The sequence below is a fragment of the Phyllostomus discolor genome, chromosome 1 (genome assembly GCF_004126475.2).
Source record: "Phyllostomus discolor isolate MPI-MPIP mPhyDis1 chromosome 1, mPhyDis1.pri.v3, whole genome shotgun sequence".
Taxonomy (NCBI): domain Eukaryota; kingdom Metazoa; phylum Chordata; class Mammalia; order Chiroptera; family Phyllostomidae; genus Phyllostomus; species Phyllostomus discolor.
Window position 1 is genome coordinate 192,650,972 of NC_040903.2, and position 17,610 is coordinate 192,668,581.

General features: G+C 48.3%; 1 protein-coding gene across 3 annotated transcripts in view; it reads left to right on the forward strand.

The window, feature by feature from the left end:
* EXD2 (exonuclease 3'-5' domain containing 2) overlaps positions 1–4,529 on the forward strand; it is a 42,381-nt gene extending 37,852 nt beyond the window's left edge. For 2 of the 3 annotated variants that reach the window (XM_036011321.1, XM_036011325.1), the window contains exons 9-11: positions 531–887; positions 1,442–1,465; positions 3,058–4,529. In XM_036011321.1, the coding sequence (XP_035867214.1) occupies positions 531–887; positions 1,442–1,465; positions 3,058–3,274 (598 nt within the window). In that variant the 3' untranslated portion in view covers positions 3,275–4,529. The remainder of the gene's footprint in view (positions 1–530; positions 888–1,441; positions 1,466–3,057) is intronic. The other variant, XM_028506522.2, reaches the window with a different exon arrangement.
* Positions 4,530–17,610: the final 13,081 nt, after the last annotated feature.

Consider the following 17,610-nt stretch of genomic DNA (forward strand, 5'->3'; position numbering starts at 1 on the left):
AACGGTGACCTTTCGCTTTGCAATACAACACCCAACCAACCCAGCCAACCGAGCCACACCAGTCAGGGCGAGAGTTCTTCTTGAGAGCTTAGCCCTCTTAGAAAAACTTTGGTGAACCAGGGAAATAATCTTAGAGTAAGGGATTCTTCAAGTGAAGGAAATTGGCTTTTTCAGGTTTTTCAGGTCACCGGGCTTCCAGAATTTCATGGTTTGAGAGAGTTGTCTTCCAGGTGTTGAAGGCCATTAGAACTTTTTATTTCTCTAATACTTTCCCTTCTGGAAGCACTGAAACCCGATAGCAGGTAGTCTATTCTCACTTCAAGAAGAGAGGACCCTGAGGTGCAGGTAGGTGGGCAGGCCTAGAGTGCAATAGGTAGTGCTGTCCTTATGTCATGCCGTTGGGTTGTGGTGCCCAAGGCTCCACAGGCATGTTTAGGTCCAGATCAGAATCTCAGTAGCCCCTGTGCTAGCTTCCGGTGTGTCCTGTGCCACATGCTAACGAGCACTGCCTTCTGGGTGTGCCTGCTCAGGAAGAACGTGATTCCACACGAGTACCGGAAGCACTTCCCCATCGAGATGAAGGACCACAACTCCCACGACGTGCTGCTGCTCTGCACTTCCTGCCATGCCATCTCCAACTACTATGACAACCATCTGAAGCAGCAGCTGGCCAAGGAGTTCCAGGCCCCCATTGGCTCCGAGGAGGGCTTGCGCCTGCTGGAGGATCCTGAGCGCCGGCAGATGCGTTCTGGGGCCAGGGCCCTGCTCAACGCCGAGAGTCTGCCTGCTCGTCGGAAGGAGGAGCTGCTACAGGCTCTCAGAGAGTTTTATAACACAGACATGGTCACGGATGAGATGCTTCAAGAGGCTGCTTGCCTGGAGACCAGGTACGGTCAGCAGTTCTGGTCAGAGAAGGGAATGAGGAATAATCCAATGACATTAACCCTGACTTGCCAGGGAGGAGGCATTAGTTGTTTAGGTGCAGTGCAGAACCCCCCAGTAAGCATCCGATGACTTAAAATACCATGGGGGTGGGATAGAACAAGCTGTTTGAGAATTTCCTTTCTATAGGAGACTTTTCTTCTGTCCTTGACCCATTAAGGCCATACATTTATGTCCATTTTTCTTATTAGCAAGAGAGTTCAAATGCAATAGCGTTGTGCTTTATACATTTAATGCAGAAGTAAATCCTCAAGTCAGCACATAAAATGAAAGTAACAGTCAAAAAATAACCTCAAATCACTGAAGTTGCCCAAGAAATACAGTGTATGTGGTTTTGTGCCTCACCTATTCAGGTCTGTGGGGACCGTGACCAGTGCATTCACGTGTCCTATCTCACCTGCACTCCAGGGTACACGCCCACTGAATGGAATGTTGGCCAGGAGCACCGTTACTGTTTAAATTACTTTCCTTTTTTTTCCTTCCTTCCTTGCTCTCTCAGACCTCCTTCTCCAGGAGTGCAGAGTTGAGTTCATGTGACTTCATTCAGTGCTCCTGCACGAGCACTGTGTGGTCCTGAGAACCGAGTGGGTCCGTGGCTCAGACTCCTGGCCACTGGCTGTAGTTTTGCTCCCCAGCCCTCCCTTTTTTCAGCAGTCCCAGGGCTTGAAATTGCTGAGCCCACAAGTTTACAAAGCCCCGATAGTGGTGCTGGTTGCCTACGGTGTTTTTGTTATCAAAAAACCAGAATACTTTAACTGTAGCAACAAATATTTATTGAGCAAATAATTACAGATATACTAATCTGTTTAACCAAACTAATAAACTTCATATCACTTGTCTTGATTATTTCTTCTAACAAACCCTACTGAGGTAGAATTTCTTACTAGTAATTTCTTACTGTGCTAGTTACCAGTAAGAAATTACTGGTAACTGCTAACATTATATCTTATGTTTTGAGAAAGTCTTTCAGTATTTAACAGAGTTTATTATTGAATTTGATAGTTGTTGACATTATAGAATAGATGTTGTTTTCCAAGTTCATATTAGATATGCTGAGGTGAAGTAGCTGGTCAAGGTCATCATGTTAGAAGTTCATGACACTGGCTCCTTTACCTAATTCCTAAGTGTGTTTTCTAAAACAGCCAGACTTCTCCTTTCAGCCACAGACCTTTCTAATAACTCTGTCTGGCTGACTTGGATAGAAGGGCTCTGCACTTGGATGTCTGGGACCGAGAAGAGCAGCTGTTGACGGAAAGAGACAAACTAGTTGGATGCTTGGGAGCTAAGTAATAAAATGTCTGGAAATATCCAGAGGCCACGGACACTGATTGACTTGTGGAGTCCAGGGAGGGAGGATGAGAGTGGGGTGTGGACCAGGCAGAGGAGCTGACTCTGCGGGGCAGATAATCTTTAATCCGTGGGCAAGGTAATCTTTATTCAGAGGAGGCAAAAGCTCCATTTGCTTGGTGTCAGAGCAGTTTCTAAGGCGCTTCAGCTGGTTGGGGAGGAGGCAGGGGTTCATTCTCCGATCAGACAGCACCAGCTGCACAGGGAGCAGCCTCTGTAGTGTTTCACTGGGACTGAAGCACTCCTTGGGATGTGAGCTGGCATTCTTCTGTGAGAAGGAAGGTGCTTAAGAAATGGCCCACCTTGCATTTAACATTCAGGTATTAAACTGTTACAAAAAACAAACCCATGGCCTGATTTAACAACCTCATACAAATACTGGGTCCGTTCAGGATGAATAAAGGAAGCATGAGCTGGTAACTGAGCACCCTGGAGTGCATACAGGACCAGCGTTCTTCACCCGTCGTCAGCCGTGTGTAGGGCCCTCTCCAGGGGCTGAGCATCAGGCAGTGGTTCTGCCACAAGTGTAGCTCAGAGTCCCAGATGCCCTCTGTTGGGTTGTGTGCAGCATGCCCGAACCACTTTTCTGAAGGCATGTATTGGAAAGGGGATGTTTCAAAAGCATTAACGTAGCCAAGCTGCTTGGAGTCTAGCAACCTCCCTTACACGTGGCCTTGTGGAAGCCCCTTGGCCCGCAGCATTTGGAGCCCTCTGTAAGACTGTCCGAGGCTGTTCCCCTCAGACCCTCTGCACTTTGTGTCTTGGCAGGATATTTAATGAAAAGTTCATTCCGCACGGGCTGAAGGTGGTGCAGTGCCACAGCCAGGGCGGCCTGCGCGCACTCATGCAGCTGGAAAGCCGCTGGCGCCAGCACTTCCTGGACTCCATGCAGCCCAAGCACCTGCCGCAGCAGTGGTCCGTGGACCACAACCACCAGAAGCTGCTCCGGAAGTACGGGGAAGACCTTCCCATCAAGCTGTCCTGAGAGCTGCTGTCCTCCCAGGTTAGGACAGCTGGGAAGCTGGAGCCCCGGTGCAAAAGTCACCTCTGCCTGTTTGAATTCCTTGTTAACTGTCAGCGCCTGTGACAGGACTCCGAATACTAACCCTTACTGACCCCAGGGTGCTTCTGGTGCAGCGTGGCTGTTGTTTTAAGGGGAGCCCATGGTTTTGAATTTTAGCTGGGCAGAATGAAAATTCTTTTTTTTCCCCTTTATTTTATTTTTATGGACGAGGAGGGCCTTGAAGTTACTCTTTCTCTCCACTTTCCCTGTGCAGGTGGTAAATGAAGGGTTCCCCCTGAAGTGACTTGTCAGGGCTCTCCGGCTTCTGATACATTTCTTTCCTGTTCAGTGTGTTGACTTCTCTTAGGGTACCAGGGATTGTCAGGTCAGGAAGGGGGAAAAAAGTTCTTCCGGGGGTTGGCGATGTGAAAAGGGTGCAGATTCATTTTCCCAGTTCAACCTCATAATTATAAATTCTTTGGCTTCATGCTCTCCCACAACGCACCTGCTTGGGATCCATGCTGTCCAAACGACTTCAGTTTATTTCACACACTCGAGAATGCTCCCTGGGGTGCCCGGGACCAAAGCAGCAACTCCCTGCCCTGCGCTCCCACCCTTGGGCTGGAGGGCACCGGTTTCCTGAACTACGCCTCAGCCTGGGTGGGGCAGAGAGAAGGCTAAGCACCATCTCCTAAGAGACCTTTGAAAATTCGCTTGGCTTTTCCTTTCATGCTGTTCATTGCTTGTTGCAACCCTCTTACCCATAACTGCAAGGTTTTTAGCTTAATCCCTTTTCTGAGAGGAAGATTATCTTTCCTCAGAAGCAGTATCAGGTCCCTTCAGTGTTCTGTGTTCCATCAGATTTGCAGGACTGACCCCTTCTTAGCGTTAATTCTCTCTGGGAGTCATTTGGTCAGGCTGCAGTGTGAGGATTTCCTATCGCCTCTCACACCTGGGATACTGAGGTTAATTAATGTGTTTAGATGTTCAAACCAGTGGTGTTTTTATCTTTTAAAACGTGAGGTCGACACTTTCAGCATGAAATTAACTTATTAGTGATTAGTATTTTTTCTAAAGTATTAGGAAAACTTTCTTACTTCATAAGATTGTAATGAACTTAAAGAAGAATTTTAAGGCCAGAATTGAACAAGAGCTCTGTTTTGATATTGTGCCCACATTGGTAATGGTTGCTCTAATATTGATAAATAAAAACTTCTAAGCACAAAACTCCCTGACTGTAACTGTAGAACTTTTTTCTTCACTTTATAAAATTGGTAAATATCCTTGGGGGAGGAAACGGTTACCCTACGAGTTTCCGCCAGGTGGCAGTACCGCAGTGTGTGTGCTCAGGGGGACCCACACAAGCACAGCGCGGCTTCGGCCGGGCAGCCGGTGCCCATGAATGCCTGTGCACATCCTACAATTGTTCCCCTGCCCCTTCATCCCCACCTGTCCCCAAAAAGGCGTTCCTGGGATCTGAACCAGAAACCCTTGGCCATGAATAGTAGTACCAGGCACTGTGAGGAGCCTGGGCTCAATGAGGTAGGTTTATGGGACCTGTATCTGTGGGCCATCCTGCGCGGAGCCCAGTGGTCAACCATGGAGGTGGCTAGGTGGTCATGTAGTAGTCAGACTTGCCACAAGGTGGCACTCACAGATTTTGTTTTATATTCTCTTCTGAGCAATAAGGCTTTTATATATGGTTCCTGAACACAACTCATGACTTATGTCTCAAAATTTGTGGAGCTTATTTGGGGTCATTTTGATAGCTTCATAAGAGAAACTTCTTCCTCTGAAACAGGGAGGAGGGCTCTTCTGTTCTCTTTCCCTGTGACCCTCCTGCGAAAGGGCAAGAAGCACGGGTGGGTCGCTGAAGGTACGGTAGTTGCTGTGAGAAGAAGGATCCAGTTCTCTGACGGAGCTCCCAGTGGCCATGGCAGAGGTGGGCGCCGGGCTGTGGCGCACGAGCTTTCTCATCCTCTCCAGAAGAGTTGCCATGTAGACTTGGAGCTTTCTGTTCTCTGAGTCAGCCTTGGACTTGATCAGCCTTTCCCTGAGACTGACAATTACTATTTCTAGCGAGATCTTTTTGAGTAGTCATACTCTAAAGTAAATATTTATTGCTTTTTTCTGATACAAAAGTATAGAAGAGTCTGAAAAAGAATAAAAGTCGTCCATTTTACCTCCATCTAGAACAGAGCTAACCTTTGCTGGTATGTTGAAGCATTTAAAAATGCCTGGAGTACATGTATTTAAACAAAGGTGAGAGTCGTACATAGATCCAGCTTGGTATCCTATTTTTTTCCCCTTCACCATGCTGTCACAAGTAATGAATTTCCTGTGTCTTTAAATATTTGAAATCAATTTTTAGTGGTTCTGCCTTACTTTAGTTATTATCCATTCCTATGCTTGAAAATGTTGATCGTTTCAGGTCTGTTTTTAATGAATATCAATGACACTGTGGCAAATTTTCCTGTGTATAAATCTTTGACTACATCTTTGATCATTTCATTAGAAAACCACCCTAGAAATTGTGTGTGAGGAGGGGACTGAGTGCTGGTGTGAGTACACATTGCCATCACCCTCAGGGGTACATATGTCAAGGGGAGGCTTCTCCCTGACCCTGTAGCTCGAGTCCCAGTGCATTTGCTGGGCTTGCCCTTGAGCAGTGGTGAGAAGACAGCATCCTAGCGAGGGCCTCTCCGGCTGTGCCTGGTCATGACATTTGCAGGCTTGGAGTCCCTTCTCTGTTTCCCTCCTGGGTCCCACCCTTTATCACCTCATTTTTCCCTTACAGTCAGTACTTTTTTTGTTTCTTTGGTTTTTTTGGGGGGGGGAAACTGCTTATTTTAAAATGTATTTTAGCTCTGGCTGGTGTGGCTCAGTGGATTGAGTGTTGGCCTGTGAACCAAAGGGTTGCGGGTTCGATTCCCAGTCAGGGCACATGCCTGGGTTGTAGGCCCGGTCTCCGGGGGGTGGGGAGCACTCAAGAGCCAACCACTCATTGATGTTTCTCTTCCTCTCTTTCTCCTTCCCTTCCCTTCTCTCTAAAAATAAATAAATAAAATATTTTTTAAAATGTATTTTAAAATAGCACTGGCTGGTGTGGCTCAGTGGATTGAGAGCCAGCCTGTGGACCAAAGGGTTGCAGGTTCCATTCCCAGTCAGGGCACATGCCTGGGTTGTGGGCCAGGTCCCAGCTGGGGGTGTGAGAGAGGGAGCCGATCATGTTTCCCTCGCACATTGATGTTTCTCTCCCTTGCTTTCTCCCCCCTTTCCCCTCTCTCTAAAAATAAATAAATCTTTTAAAAATGTATTTTAAAGTAAAAGTGATGGACAGATCCCACCCTCTACCCCCTGCTTGACAGGCAATTAGTGATTTGCTCTCCTAAAGTGAACGAAGCACACTGTTCAGGGATTTGTTCCCTCTTAAGAGTGCAGCCGTAAGTTACTTATTCTTATCCCTGTCACGGGCAGAGATCAGATGACGAATGTGTTCGGGTGAAATAAAGCCGTTGTAATCCCGCATCTTAGACTCTTAGGAACCCAGCAGGCAGAAGGAGGCTTTTGTTCAGCCTCCTCTTCTACTTCTTAGTTTGGGGCCCTAACGTTTGACTAAAACTTCAGTTCGTAGTTTCCCTTGCCTCTCTGAGTTTTTTTTATCCGTTCGTTTATCTTTGCTTCCTGTTTCCTTCATTATGTGTCATCATCATGAGAGGCGTCACTTTTTGTTTTTAAAGGAGAGAGTCCCTCAGCTTGCTCGTTCGCGGTCAGTGCGCATGGTGGAGGGGTTCCTTTCCCTGGTCTTTGGTCCTTCCTGTCGGTTGTTTTCAGAGCGTCTCATCCCTCAGGGAGCAGCGGGAATCGGTTTCTCTGGGATGAGACCAGCGAAAAGAGGGCGTAAGAATGATTCTTGTTATGATTAGCTCTTGATCTGAATAACATGGAACTAATACGTAGTCCCCCAAATGTTTTATTTGAGAACTCAGCTGTCACTTTCAGGGGTACTCACCAGGCTGCCTCCTCACGCTTCCGCCCGTCCCCAGTCCTGGAGCAGGGCCGATGTACAACCATCCGCTTGTTCAAAAGCACCTGTCCCACCAGCCTGCTAGGAGATGCGTTAGTCACTGTCTTTGTATGAGGCACCACAGCCCTTGCTTAAATGCCAACATGTTATTTGGGGAGGTGGGAGTTTCCTTCTAATTAGCTTTGTCTGTTGGCAACTCTGGTTAGAGGTCCCTAGACACTGTGGGTGGCAGGACCAACTGGGTGTCGTTGGGCATGATCAAGAACTGACTTCATCTGCACAGGAGCAGAGGATCTCAGAGGACCTAGTTGGCGCATCCTGGCTTGCGCCTCTCCTTGTGTGGTGCGTGCTGCCTGAGCAGGCCGTTCTCCGCGAGGACTGAGTGGAGGCAGTCAGTCTCACACCCTCCAGGCAGCACTCAAAGCACTTCCAGCCTTTCGGCTTTCTTTGTTATTCTTAAATTTTTCTCTCTTACTAAATGGGTAACCTGCTGCCTTTCTGCCAGCGTCAACTGTAAAAGCTTTTGAGTTTAGAGTCAGCATTGTTATAAGCATGATAATGTGGTCCAGAATATTTCTGAGCTGAAGAGGCTACTTGTATTCTATTCCTGCTTCTCAAAGACTGCTCCCCCCCCCCCCCCCCCCCCCCCCCCCCCCCGCCTCCGCTGCATCACACTGGGGCACAGTCAGGGTTCTGACTGCTTGGGCCACCAGGGTCTCCACTAAGTCCTGGATAAGTATCAGAAATTTGAGCTTAGTAAGCTAACGGGCTCAAAGAAATAGGAGATGAGACGCAGGTCATTTTAAAAGGGGTCTGTTTATCTGGTGTCGGGGGGAGGTAATGGGGGCTGCAGTTCATGTGCTTTACATTTTGCTTTTTCCTATTCTCAGTTCTGTTGTGAGTCGGAGGGTCGGAGGAGTGAGCTGGTGACCTGGGGTCTGGTTCGGGCCATCCAGCGTGTTTCTTTGGACCCATCACTTAACCCTCCTGAGCTCCTTTATTTACCAATAAAATCATGGGTTGGAATTAGACACACTGTTACGGCTGTCTTTGCTGTAGCGGTCTGTAATACAGCCACTGTTTCTTTATGTGGCACTCTCCCTTGGGTGCTGTGTGCCTTCTGCCTCATTGCACACTCTGCCCCCTCCCCTGCAGCCCTGGGAACGGAGACGGTGCGTGGAAACGAGGGAATGAGGGACGCAGGATGCCACGCAGTGTCCTCCCGGCCTCGCTGGCTGGGAGAAGCCTGCTGCCTCCACCTGCCGCTCCACCTGGGGTCAAATGCTCTTCTCACCACCTATATGCTGTGCGTGTGTGTGGCCTTAGGGGACTCACGTTTCTACTCAGATCACTATTCAACAGCAAAGAAAGAAGAGAAACCTTTCTTCTGGAAACCTGTGGAGGTTTCCAAACAGCAAATTTTTGCAAAAAGTCCACCTTTATCCTCAGCCACATTGCTAGTGCTGTAAGGCTTAATAAGAGATAAGCCCAGAATGGAAATGAGGCGGTTTTGCCAAGTGTTGTAGATGGGAGGATATTGAGGGAAGAAAGAGTGACTCCTTCTCATTTTAAGGGTAGGAGAAATGAAGACTACTAAATGGAGAGAACTGAAAAGAATTGGATACTTTAAAAGGAAAACATTAAACCAGTAAGTTAAAAATATTCTTCTTTTACGTTGTCACGACTGCCCAAGAAAATGCGAGGGGCCCACATGCTAGCACGGTGTTACCCATCTGTGAATCCTGAGACGTGAGGGACTCGCAGGGAGACTGGAAACTGGAATCTCGGGGGCCTGCGTTTTGTATAACCCTGACTTGCCTTGGACTTTGTCCTGCTTCGTTTTGCCAGGCTAGACAAACATGTGCAAAATGTGAAGTGTGTATTTTATAAGCAGCTGAAAGACACTTCTTTCTGTATCCATTCCCGTGACCTGGCAGAAAATACATTCCCCCGTCCACCCCTGTGCTTATTTTCGGTCCCAGAGAGAGAGCAGTGTGCTGGCTTTTCCTCGTGTGGCACAGATTCGCAGCACGTCTGCTAAACTGGAAGCTCCGATTACAATAACCACCTAAACATGGACGTAAGTCCCCATTTTCTACCAAGTTGGTGGTTATTCCTGAGAAAGTGACCCGGTAGCCCAAAGGGAAGCTAAATACAGCTCTCTGCCCCTCCCCCCCACAAATGGACCCTAACTTTATGTAAAACTCTGCAGCTTTCGTTATACTCCACAAGGCCACCTAGAGCTCCAGCCACCTAGCTTCGTTTCTTTTCAATCAAGACATGCATGTTGGACCCTGGAGGCTTGCTAGGCCTGAGCTGTAGTGCATATGGCTTCCTCTGAGTTCTTGGATATGATGAGCAGGACTCAAGTTGGCTCCGAAAAGGAACAGAAGATGACTCGGGGTTACTTTTTCTGTTTTAAAAGTTATACAAGTGCAGAGCAGTTGGCTGCCATCCCCTCCCAAACCATCAGCAGAGCTTGACCTTGGCCAAGATTTTGCCTCATCCTCTCGGCATTTCAGCAGAGAGTTGCGTTTCAGCCGTGGAATGCTTAACCAAAAGCACATGCTGTAGCGGCGGTTTCCAAAGAGCAAATTTTTGCAAAAAGTCCACATCATGTTGTTTTCCCAAAACAACAGCTTTCTGTGAATCATCAACCCAATAACCCCCCAAATTCTTTGGTGTATTCGTACACAATGGCTGAAATTTTTGTTGTTGTTGTTGTTGTTGTTAATAACACTTTATTGAATTGCACTATAATGAACACACAGTAACGTGTACAAATCCTAAGGCTACAGCTTGGTGAAATTTTGACAAATGTCCACACCCCTGTAACCATTAAGGGCTATTGGGCTGGGGTTTTTTGTTTTTGTTATTTTTTTTTAACATGAAATCGCTCTCCTGATAATGTACAGCTTGGAGTTAGAAGGTCACACACTCACCCAGCTGAGACAATTACTGTAAGAAAGCACATCCAGGTCAAAGTGCGCTGAAGGCTTGGTGGGCCCCGTCCAGGCAGTTCGCCCCTTTGTCACTGGTAAACTCAGTTACTGCAAAGCTTCATGATGTTTGTTTTTAGCAAGTTGCCTTTAAAAGTAGGCAATATGTACACCTAGTACAAAACTTTTAAAAACTTATAGCATGAAAAGGGAATCTCCTTGCCAGTCCTTTCCTTCCTCGAAGGTAACCCTGTTACTATCACTTGTCCACGGTATCGCCTTCAGAGAGAGAAAGACGGAGGGAGGGAGGAAGGGAGGTTTGTTTTCTTCATTAAGTCCCAGGTTTTTTATCTGACTATTAACCAGGAATAGGTTTCTCGGCCCTTCTCTTCATCCTTTAGGCTCTAGTCCAGGGCACATGTGCAGAAACTTGCATTCCGCAGCCTCAGTAGGACTAATCCTATTTGTCCTGTACAGAAAGGTTTATTCTCTCTGTCATCTGGTTTAAAGTCTATGTTTCTCACAGAATTTGCCACAAGTTGATAATTGTTGAAGCTGGTTTTCTTTTAAATAAAGATTTTATTTATTTATTTTTAGAGAAGGGAAGGGAGGGAGAAAGAGAAGGAGAGAAACATTAATGTGTGGTTGCCCCTCGTGTGCACCCCACTGGGAACCTGGCTCACAGCCCAGGTATGTGCCATGACTGGGAATCGAACTGGCAACCCTTTGGTTCGAAGGCTAGCACTCAATCTACTGAGCTGCACCAGCCAGGGCATGAAGCTCGTTTTTTTTTGTAATATTAGGTTTGCTACTTTTTAAAGATGGATTTGAAATTTTCCACAGTAACATGTTTTTTATTCCTACTTCTTTAGCAGTAACTCCCGCACACACATATCTGTCAGGTGTTTTGTTTGTTTTAAAGTAATGCTTGATTATACCCTAAAAGCAGACTACAGGTGGATTGATGAACAGTCGACCCCCCCCCCACACCCACCCAAATCGGACATTCACAATTCCAAAGCTACGACATGGACTGGGATGGTTATTCACCTCCACAAGCCATCCTTCTCTTTAAACATAGGATTGATCTCACATTTATTTTGAAAAGCCAACTTCTCTGGCAGGCAAAATTTGATTTGATCACACGCCAATAAATCACTCACGAATCTCACGCAGAGCAGTATTTTACACGACTTACAGGCTCCACAGCCAGGGAAGGAAGAACCTCTCATTCCTGACCCTCTCAGTCAGAGAGAAAAACAAAGCTTGCACAAATAGCTCTCCTTGGCTGCATCTCCCAGCTCCCATCCTTAGTTTCTGCTCCTCTACGGCAGGTGGGTCGGCAGTTGTGTCTTCTCCAGAGCAGAGCTTCCCAAAGACACACACCCCAGGGGAAGGAGTGAGGCCCTTTGTGTTCTCCAATTCCAGGTCCATCTGGCTTCCCTAGGGCCATTTCATTCTCGATGTCCTTTCACACTCTCTTCTTTGTCTTGCTGTAATCGGATCACGTGAGGCCTCTCCAGTCGCCATCAGGAGTGTTCCCACTGGTCAGGGAGCTCCCTTTCAGCATCTCCTCAGAGCAGATGTCACGTCTGAGCAGCATCTGCTTTCTGACAAGCTTGAAGACAGAAGGAAGATGCTCTTGGAGTCTTCCCCAGTGGAAGTGGGTGACACAAGTGACCTGTAGGACTGTGACCAACATGCTGTGAGTTTAGTGGCCAGGCAGCTTATGGTGGGGGTGGAGAGGAAGACGATTCTCAGATGGGGCAGGGGTCTTCATGGGCTCAGCCCGGTGGTCCCTGCAGGGTCCTGGTGTTGGCATAGTTCCCTAAGCCTTTGGCTCCAGCCCTGTCTGGCCAGGGAAACGGAACGAGGCAAAATGCCTGGTATGTTTTAAATAGATTCTGCTTACTGCAGCCAATAAGCCCAACAGCTTGGGGAGGTGAGTGACCCTTCCTGAGAGATTTCTGTTGCGCCATTCCTGCAGCTCCCAGCCCCTCGCGTGCTGACCACCCCTGCCCCCCCCCCCTTCCCTTTGCTGACCTCACTCCACTGAGCTAGTTGTCCTCTCACCGCTCTCTCGATGGTTCTCCTCCGGCCTTTCTGCTCTTAGTACTGATCACACTTTTATTGGTTTTCACTCTGTGCTTTGTCTTTCCCTGCAGCTGTTTTTCCTCATGTGCTGCATCTTTACATCCCTGGGAGTCTGTCTGTGTCCACTCCCCCACGTGCATGTCCTCCGTCTGCCCCTCCTTGTCTGCCTGTCTCGTCACTTCTCAATTGTCCCATTGCCCCCACCTTCTGTTGGGGAGCAACCTGTCCCCACCTGAGAAGAAGTGGGGTGCAAGGAATTCAAGTGGAGGGTGGTGGAACCTACCTGCCTCGACCAACCCTGGTGGTGGGCAGGGGACAGCTCCTGTCTGGGAGATGGACCTTAAAGATGGCAGCTGTTTGAAGGCAGAGTGGCAGTGCAATAGGTAAGCCACTTGGGAAGCCAGGGGCAGAGGAATCAGAGCAATCAGAGGAGGGGGGGAGGGCAGTGGGGGACTCTGATGTGATGGGCCTGCACCCATCCAACGCAATTGTCAGAAAAGGAGGCAGGAGAGGAAGGCCAGGTGGAAGCTGGATGTGCTGAGGCAAAGCTGTGGAGGGTCTGGCTCTGGGGATGGAAACCAGGGGAGCCGGGCCCTGCAGGGGCGCAGCCCAGCCCTGCCAAGTGGAGGTGTGTGGCGTGGGGGTGGGGCCAGGAGGAAAGGGAGCCTTCAAGCCCTGTCTCCCTACTCATCTTTGGTCCTCTTGCTCATTTTTCTTTCCTGTTCCTGTCCTCGTGTCCTGTTAGCAGAAAACAAAACAAAACAAAACAAAACAAAAGGCAGTCTATCTTTGAAAGGGAATGGCAACATCTGGAGAATTTAAGGCTGCACACACCTCTGCCTTTGCTGAACTCTGGCTGCTGGAGCCAGGAGAGCCAGCTCCTGATTGGAGTCCTTGAATGGAGTCCCTATACTGGCTTGACAGCCCAGCTGAGTGTCAGCAGCAAGGGCAGCCAGGTGTGATGCGCAGCACCCACAGAGCCCTCCAGCCAGCCGTGGTGCAGCAGGGGGCGGGGCTTCTAGCCAACCCGGCTAGAGCTGGTCTTAGGGAGGGTCTGGGCTGGGGGGGCCTCCAGTGTGTGATGCCGGCCCATCTTGGGCTCCTCTCCCCCAGGAACTGAGCTGCAGAAAGGCCTGTGGTAGAAGAAAGAAAAAGAAAAACTTCTCTTGTTTCAAAAAAAATTAATGGAAGAGGTAATAAATGCATGTGGCAAAAAATTAAAAAGGTACAAAATATACGAGCCTCCCACTCCTGTTCTCAAGTTCCCCTCCTCGGCGGCATCCCTCCCTGGACCGGCCAAGTTCTCGTACATTGTTCTCATTTCTCCTTTTTAGGTATGCTGCAATCCAGAAGTTTTCAGATTGATCCAGTGGAATATTTTAAATTTTTTGGATGTATATGCATGTATGTAATACATTCAGGGGAACCAAATGATAATAAAGAAAATTATGTCTCAGTTCATTGCCAGTAATTCTTGCTAGGGCAGGGAATGGTTGAAAACATTGAAATAAGTCATTAGAATCCTAAAATGCTAGCTTTAGAAAAGACTTTCCAAGTCCTTTTATGCCGATGATTTTATCTTAAACATTCGAAAGAGGTCCAGGTGACTTTCCAGGGTCACCACGCTAGCTCACGGCACACCTGGGACTCATACCCAGGTTTCCCACCTCCTGATCATCCCCTGTGCCCAAGAACACACTAAATGCCCCACCTTTAGCTAGCGGCCTTTATAAACTATGTGATTTGGAAATGGAAGGAAAGACAAATGATTGGACATAGACTCAGAAGTTTTTATCATTGGACACAAATACAGGGAAAAAATCAGTAACTTCAGAAAAGAACGTAAAGTCAAATTCCAATTTGAAAATAGTGCACACATGCGCACAGGCATTGACAGACGATAAGGTGAAAATCAGTAATGCCCACCGTCCATCTGGACACCACCCTCGTCTGAGGAACTTGCACCCTTCGCACCCGCTGTCCAGGGCTAGAGGCAGAAACAGGCGTCTGGGTTGCTGGGCTGCAGGGAGAGACGCCAGCCTAGACTGGAGGGAGAGGACAAGTTGCGCATGGACACAGGGCCAGGACGCCGGCCGATAGGGGTGGGTGTGCTGGCCCTGCCACCGCAGAGCTCTGCCACTACTGGCCCCATGGCCCTGACAGCCCCAACTGCTTATGCCACTCACTAGGAGGAGACGCCCCAAGATATACACGCTGACAAAATGGCAGGATGTTTTTTGAAAAGTTCTCTCTGCTCTGACATCAGCTCCAGACACTGTGAACAGTTTCAGTATCCAAGTCAGATTGATGGGCCTTTTGATGGCTTCCGAGGGTGGCTCGGTGAGAGGGGGTGCGTATGACTGTAAACACTGGCTGTAAAAACCCTCGACTGCCTGGCAATGGTAAATTGCCAGTGTAGGTCTGATGTTACACGCCTTCTGCATTAACAGCTTTTTCTTCCTGTTCAATTATTTTGGCTGTTAACAGAGTGGAAATTGCACTTCGAAATATATCGATGGGTATTTTCAGCCTTGCTGAGAGCTTCAACATGTACACCATTCCTGGGAACATTCTCTTAATTTCTGCTTCCCAGTTCCTCAAGAAAAATACAAGTATGCTCTGACTGGTGTGGCTCAGTGGCTTGGGTGTTGTCCTGAAAACTGAAAGGCTGCTGGTTCGATTCTAGGTCAGGGCACATGCCTGGGTCGCAGGTTAGGTCCCAGTTGGATGCGTGTGAGAGAGATGACTGATTGATGTTTCTCTCCCTCTTTTTCTCCCTTCTCCTCCCTCTAAAAGTAAATAAAACCTTTAAAAAACAAAAATAAAAATGCAAGTATCAATTATAGGTATCATAGGCTGAAGGAAATAGCAGGTGTAAGACCATGGGTCTTAATTCAGAGTCTCTCTGGTCTTATCATCTGACCTCTCTGGGACCCAAATTTTGTTCCAGTTCTAGGTATGGGGTCCATCCTAATATGTACCAGGTGATGAGTTCCTTGATAAACAAATGAGTATCCTTCAGAGGCTGGAATCAGGGCATCTGATGGAGGCAGAAAAACAAAGCCTGCTTCTCTGCCTCTTCACAGGAGGGATCCAGGAGCCTTCATCTCTGATGTGCATGGCTCCTTCCCCATGCCTGGGTGCTGGGTACCTGGGCAGCCACCCCACAATGTCTTGCCCCGGTTGTATTCCGGTTTTCCTGTCTTTCTACCTGACTGGCCTCTTCCACTCCTCTTCCTGAGCACCAGACCTGGGTTTGCAGCTGCCTTGCTGAAAGGACCACAGGGACCTCAAGTTCAGTGGAACGTGCCTCTGGAACCTGCACCTCCCCCTGTATTCCCCATTTCAGTTACTGGTTACCTTACACCGAAGCACTTGTCTCCTAGGCAGGAAATTTTCATGTTATTCTCACATCCTTTTTCTCACCTCCACTGATCACCACATCCTTTGAGTCCACCTTCTTTCTCTCCTCCGATGTTTCTGCACTAATCCAGGCCCACAGAATTGCTTGCTTGGACGACTGCAACGTCATCATGATCCCCTGTCACTAGTCTTTGGCCTCCTCACTAAAATTTATAACTGATCATGTCATTCTCTGTCTCAGACTCTTGGACAGTTCTCCCATGGCTTACCAGAATAAGTCCAGACTTCTTACAAAAGCGTAGAAGACATTGGTTAACTGGTGCACACCCGCCTCTCTAACCTCGTTACCATCACCACCGAACACCGTACACACCAAGCCACGCATCATTCCTGAGCCCTCATACACTTCCACGCCTCAGTTCCTTTGCCTCTCTGTCTTCCAAGAATTCCCTTCCACGTCTTGCCTACCCATGTATCCTTTAAGACTCAGCTCTCAGACGACATCCTTCCTTGCCAAGAAGCCCCCTTTGGGCTTCTATGAACTCGTGTATTCTGGACCATTTACGTAGATTCCACCATTGTCAGAAGCTGGGATCAAGTTTTGTTCATTTTTATATCCCAGGCACCTAGAAGTGTCTGGCATGGTAGGCATTAAAAGAAGGAAAGGAAAGAAAGGGGCTGGAAATACCACCCCAATGGGCAAACAGGCATGGGCTTTACCACCTGAGTGGGCCGTGTGGCATTTTTCTGAGACAGGAGGGGGAAAGCAGCAGCCTGCTGCCTTACATACTTACTCATCCCTTTGCTCACTGCACAAATATTTAGTGAGCGTTGCCATGATGCCTAATACTGTGCTAGAAACTGGCGCTACACAGGCCCCACTCAGAGGAACTCCCATTCAAGGGAGTTCAGGCATGTGACAGCACGGGGCTAGCATTTTGGGCCATCTGGCCTGCTCGGAGGACCTCTGCCACTCAGCTCCACCGAGGCTGTGGAGGAGGGGACCAAGAAGAATGCGGCGGAGATGGGGAGGTCAGGAAGGACGTGGACAGTGTTCTGCCTCTGGGATCAATTCTGCTGGCCAGCTGGCTTTATTTATGTATTTCTCCTTTGTAGGAATTCCTTGCTGTTAACAAAAAAGCATTTGACACATTTCTAATTAGCCCTCAGACTCTGCAATCCTATTATTCCCAAATGCAACAGCTGGGTTATTTCATGATCAGTAAGAACATTTGTAGTTCCCGCAGTTATCCATCAAATCGGGGGCACTGCTCCCCTGACTTCTGATGGGGCTACAGAGGACTTCTCGCCCCTCATCCTGGGGCAGCAGGGCTTGGCTTCTGGCCCACGGTTGGGGGAGGGAGCCAGCTGCTTCCGAGGAAGCTCTGTTAGAGCACCTGGGTTACTCACTACGCACGCCCACGCTGACCTTAGATGCAGCCCTCCTTCTCCCTGGGTCCTGTTCCTGCACCTGACTCGGAAGTCCTTGACCTAAGAGACGTGCATGTTTCACAGAGCTACCCTACCTTTTTCCATTTCTGTCTTCCTCTTTCCCTCCCTTCCTTCCATCAAGGAATACTTAAAAACATATTTATTAATTAGAGAGAGAGAGAGAGAGAGAGAGAGAGAGAGAGAGAGAGAGAGAGAGAGATTTGTCGTACCACTTATCGATTCATTCATTGGTTGATTCTTGTATGTGCCCTGACCGGGGGTGTATTGAGACAATGGTCTAACTAACTGAGCTACCCAGCCAGGGCCATCAGCGAATACTTAATGAGCATGTACTATGTGCTGCTATACTCCAAATGCTGTTCTAAGCACAAGGGAAACAGTGGTGCACAAAGCACATCAGAACCCCTGGCCTTATGGGGCTGACGTTCCTGTGGCAGAAGCTG